The 4,813-nt window shown below is 37.8% G+C and overlaps 1 protein-coding gene across 4 annotated transcripts in view; it reads left to right on the top strand.

Moving 5' to 3' along the window:
• LOC109537527 (D-2-hydroxyglutarate dehydrogenase, mitochondrial) overlaps window positions 1-4,813 on the top strand; it is a 53,637-nt gene that overhangs the window by 47,906 nt on the left and 918 nt on the right. For all 4 annotated transcript variants that reach the window (XM_048665244.1, XM_048665245.1, XM_048665243.1 and 1 more), the window contains exons 2-7: window positions 269-411; window positions 800-947; window positions 3,141-3,338; window positions 3,538-3,731; window positions 3,786-3,954; window positions 4,006-4,292. In XM_048665244.1, the coding sequence (XP_048521201.1) occupies window positions 304-411; window positions 800-947; window positions 3,141-3,338; window positions 3,538-3,731; window positions 3,786-3,954; window positions 4,006-4,292 (1,104 nt within the window). In that variant the 5' untranslated portion in view covers window positions 269-303. The remainder of the gene's footprint in view (window positions 1-268; window positions 412-799; window positions 948-3,140; window positions 3,339-3,537; window positions 3,732-3,785; window positions 3,955-4,005; window positions 4,293-4,813) is intronic.

The raw sequence follows: 4,813 nt of genomic DNA, 5'->3' as shown, positions 1-4,813 counted from the left end.
CCCAAAAAGAAGTTTGTAAAAAAATATTTGCATTTACCTTAAAAGTTTGCTACTATTTTGGTTTGAAATGGAAAAACCAACTGTTGGTTTCAACCTTGTTCCGCAATACTGCAAAATTAAACGCCTGATAAAGGGGAGGATTGTTTTAAAGTATCAAAACGCGTCGGCGTTGCCTGCGCTTTAGCCGCCCATCGCCAACGCCTTATTAATTTTTCCGGGCCTTTTTCCAGTGGCGCACATTCATTTAATCAGGTGTATTTTATTGCAGATTTTGCAGCAGAACTGAGCATCACAACAGCAGAAATGTTTTTCAATAACAAGATGTTACGACGTCTACTTACTGCTTCAACTAAGTGTATTAGACGGCAACAAAAGTCCCAACGGGCCAGCAATCTTCCAGAACTAACCAAGGTACCGAAGCAATAACGGAAATCTGCGAACTTAATTTAATTCCAAATCAAATTCATTCCTGGGTTTCAGTCATTTATTGTCTCTTTTTATCAATAAAAATACGTTTCGGTGTATTTTTCCACCATCATCAGTTTTTATGTGTAGCGTTGTTGTTGCTTTAAGCCTTGGCATGCATTTTTTGGCACGCAAAAATGCATGCCAAGGCTTAAAGCAGCAACAACGTTACACATAAAAACTGATGATGGTGGAAAAATACACCAAAACGTATTTTTATTGATAAATAGAGACAATAAATGACTGAGACCCAGGAATTAATTTGATTTGGAATTGAAACACAGTCAGGAAAGTATATACAATTTAATTTAATTGAAATTTTGTCACCATTTAGGATCGCTATGCGGTAAAACGGGGCGACTATGCAATGTTGAATGGACAACATTTGCAGTTCTTCACTGATCTATTGGGATCTAAAAGAGTCTTAACGAGTGCGGAGGAATGCCAGCCTTATAACATAGACTGGATTAAAAACGTTCGAGGTACAAAGTGATCAAAGTATTTTATTGATGGGGAATGCTGATGATGAGAAACTGAGTCTAAAGCCCGTGTCCCATGCATCCGTTTGTACCGAAGATACGATGGTACGAAAGTGTTTCTATTGGTTGGAGATCTGTCAAATCGACAGAACTCCAACCAATAGAAACACTTTCGTACCATCGTATCATCGTACAAACGGATGCATGGGACACGGGCTTTAGCCAAACGAATTTTCCGCAGAAACACAATTTGTTAGAAATTGAAAAATGTACACGTTTATCCATTAATAATCAGACATTTAGATAATTTCATAAAATTCTCCATGAAGTTTGGAATCGATTGGCATGTACATATATAGAAACGGAAAATAGTCGTAATTTGTATTCCCTGTTCTTGGTTAGTTCATTAATTAAGTTAGGTAAATATATAAAATCATAATTTTCAAGTCCACAATGTTTTTCATATAAACGTTGCCAAGTGTTACTTGTTTTCTCTAGTTTTCCCAAATGTTTACTAACCTTTTGTGAAGTTCGTTTGTTTCTACTTACTGGCTAAGAGGCTTACAATCAATTTCTACCGCACTATGGATTTGACTCATTATATCTAAACAGTTAGAGATAGTTCTCACAACATCTGCAAAGGTTATTTCGACTTTTTTGAGAAAACTGCCAACATTTCCTTATTCACTTTCTAAAAAAGCCATTTAGTTCTCTGTGGAATGATGTAAAAATTAGCGTTCTTGCTCATTTTGCCTCCGAAAAATGAGCAAAAATGGGACGGAAAACATTACATTTTGGCATAATCTTGCACCTGACATTCAAATTTACTTTTAAAACCAAGACTTTTTAAGAAAACTGGCAACATTTCCTTATTGATGATTCACTTTCCCAAAAGACCATTTATTTCGCTCTGAAATTATGTAAAAATGAGCGTTCTTGCTCATTTTGCTTCCGAGAAATGGCCACGAACGGGAAGAAAACCATGAAATTTTTGGCATAATCTTGAACCTAAGTGTCTGATATTCAAATTTCACTTTCTGGGTCAAAACTACTCGAATTTCCTCACTAATGTTGTTATCACTGGATCGAATTTTCAATTCTCTTTCCAACGATGCCAAAACGAATTCTGTGGCTCAAATGGTTTTTGAGAAACTTCGAAAAAAGCAGCGTCATGTTTGAGTCGATTTTGTAACTCAAAGAAAAACACGCAAATCGAAAACTGCTTGAAATCAAGACTTTTTTGAGAAAATTGTCAACATTTCCTTATCGATGGTTCACTTTCTAAAAAGGCCATTTATTTGTCTCTAGAATGATGTAAAAATGAGCGTTCTTACTCATTTTTCTTCCGAGAAATGACCATAAACGGGAAGAAAAACATTAAATTTTTGGCATAATCTTGCACCTAAGTGTCTGATATTTAAATTTCGCTTTCTGGGTCAAAACTACTCGAATTTCCTCACTCATGTTGTTATGACTGAATAGAATTTTCAATTCTCTTTCCAACGATGCCAAAACGAATTATGTGGCTCAAATGGTTTTTGAGAAACTTCGAAAAAAGCAGCGTCATGTTTGAGGCGATTTTGTAACTCAAAGAAAAACACGCAAATCTAAAACTGCTTGAAATCAAGACTTTTTTGAAAAAATTGTCAACATTTCCTTATCGATGGTTCACTTTCTAAAAAGGCAATTTATTTCTCTCTAGAATGACGTGCAAATGAGCATTCTTGCTTATTTTGCGTCCTAGAAATGAGCAAAAACGGGACGAAAAACATGAAATTTTGGCATAATCTTGCAACTAAGTGTCTGACATTCAAATTTCGCTTTCTGGGTCGAAACCACTCGAATTTCTTCACTCATGTTGTTATGACTGAATAGAATTTTCAATTCTCTTTCCAACGATGCCAAAACGAATTCCGGGGCTCAAAGGGGGCTTGAGAAACTTCTAAAAAAGTTTGAGTCGATTTTGCAACTCAAAAAAAAAACAATGCAAATCTAAAACTTCTTGAAATCAAGACTTGTTGTTGAAAAAACTGCGAACAATTCCTTATCGATCGTGCACTTTCTAAGAAGCCAATTAGGTTTCTCTGGAATGATGTGAGGCACTCTATATCATTCTGAACATTTTCTTACCGAATCACTTCATAGCGTGTTCAAGATTTCATTGATTTTTTTGTGGATTTGAACCGATTTTTTTAGGATACAGCAGATGCGTCCTCAAGCCAGAAACTACAGAAGAAGTGGCAAAAATTCTCGCATTTTGTAACAATAATCGCATTGCTGTGTGTCCTCAAGGAGGCAATACAGGCCTGGTTGGAGGCTCTGTTCCCGTTTTTGACGAAATCGTACTTTGCACCTCTCAAATGAACACGATTTACAGTATAAATGATACTTCAGGTAAGCGCCAAACGAATTTCTCCGGTCTTTACATCGTATTTTGTCATATCAGCTAGATATGAAAGAGCGAGTATTTGCGAATTACAGTTTTACGTCGGTCGGACTGCAAACGCTCTCCTCATCTGCTCTATCTGTCTAAAACCTCTTTTTTTTATTGCTTCCACTGCTCGAAGTGTTTCCACATTAAAGTCGTTTTCAGGTGTTTTAGTTTGCCAGGCAGGTTGCATATTAGAAAATCTGGATAAGGCTCTGGAAGAACACGGTCTGATGATGCCGTTGGATTTAGGAGCAAAAGGCTCCTGCCACATTGGAGGAAATTTGTCAACGAATGCGGGCGGCCTCCGTCTTTTGCGATATGGAAATCTGCACGGCACTGTCTTGGGGTTGGAGGCTGTAGGCGACAGCAAACGGCTGTTTGCTGCGAATTCACTAATTGAACGTTTGCAGGTAAAAGCTGATGGTGAGATTATTGACCTGCTCAGTACATTGAAGAAAGACAATACAGGCTTCCACTTAAAGCATCTGTTCATTGGGTCGGAGGGAGCTTTGGGGGTTGTGACGAAAGTGGCCATTCAATGTCCAGCCAAGCCGAAAGCCACCAATTTGGCCTTTTTGGGTAGGCAAAACTCCACTTAGCCTAGTTGATTGCAATTTCGTATCTGTTTAGGTTTGGAATCTTTTAGCCACATACTGAAAGTGCTGAAAAAGGCCAAAGGGGATTTGGGCGAAATTCTGGCCTCGTGTGAAATGATCGACCAAAGCACGTTGGATGTTTGCACGTGCAACTTGAAACTCAAATCGCCTCTTGCCGAATTCCCCTTTTACATGCTGATTGAGACGCATGGAAGCAGTGATGCACATGATCAGGAAAAACTCAACCTATTCCTAGAGGACGTGATGTTAAGCAAATTAATTTTGGACGGAATTGTAACTAATGAGCCCAGTAAAATGAAGGTAAACATAGTTTTCCAAGCCTGAATTCAAACGAGCTCGTTTTCGAGATTCTAATGGTGAGGTTCATAAATCGGACACCCCAAGAGCGGATTATTCAATTCTCCATTCAATTCTCTATCCAACGATGCCAAAAGGAATTCTGTGGCTCGAATGGTTCTTGAGAAACTTCGAAAAAAGCAGCGTCATGTTCAAGTGGATTTTGCAACTCAAAAAAAAACCACGCAAATCTAAAACTTCTTGAATTCAAGCATTTTTTGAGAAAACTACCAACATTTCCTTATCGATGGTTCACTTGCTAAAAAGGCAATTTATTTCTCTCTAGAATGACGTACAAATGAGCGTTCTTGCTCATTTTGCGTCCTAGAAATGAGCAAAAACGGGACGAAAAACATGAAATTTTGGCATAATCTTGCAACTAAGTGTGTGATATTCAAATTTCGCTTTCTGTGTCAAAACTACTCGAATTTCCTCACTCATGTTGTTACGACTGAATCGAGTTTTCAATTCTCTATCCAACGATG

This window comes from Dendroctonus ponderosae, unplaced genomic scaffold (genome assembly GCF_020466585.1).
Source record: "Dendroctonus ponderosae isolate FM_Combo_2020 unplaced genomic scaffold, Dpon_F_20191213v2 Dpon_F_20191213_3, whole genome shotgun sequence".
Classification (NCBI taxonomy): domain Eukaryota; kingdom Metazoa; phylum Arthropoda; class Insecta; order Coleoptera; family Curculionidae; genus Dendroctonus; species Dendroctonus ponderosae.
The sequence above is the reverse complement of the archived record's forward strand: the minus strand, read 5'-3'. Positions and strand labels throughout refer to the sequence as shown.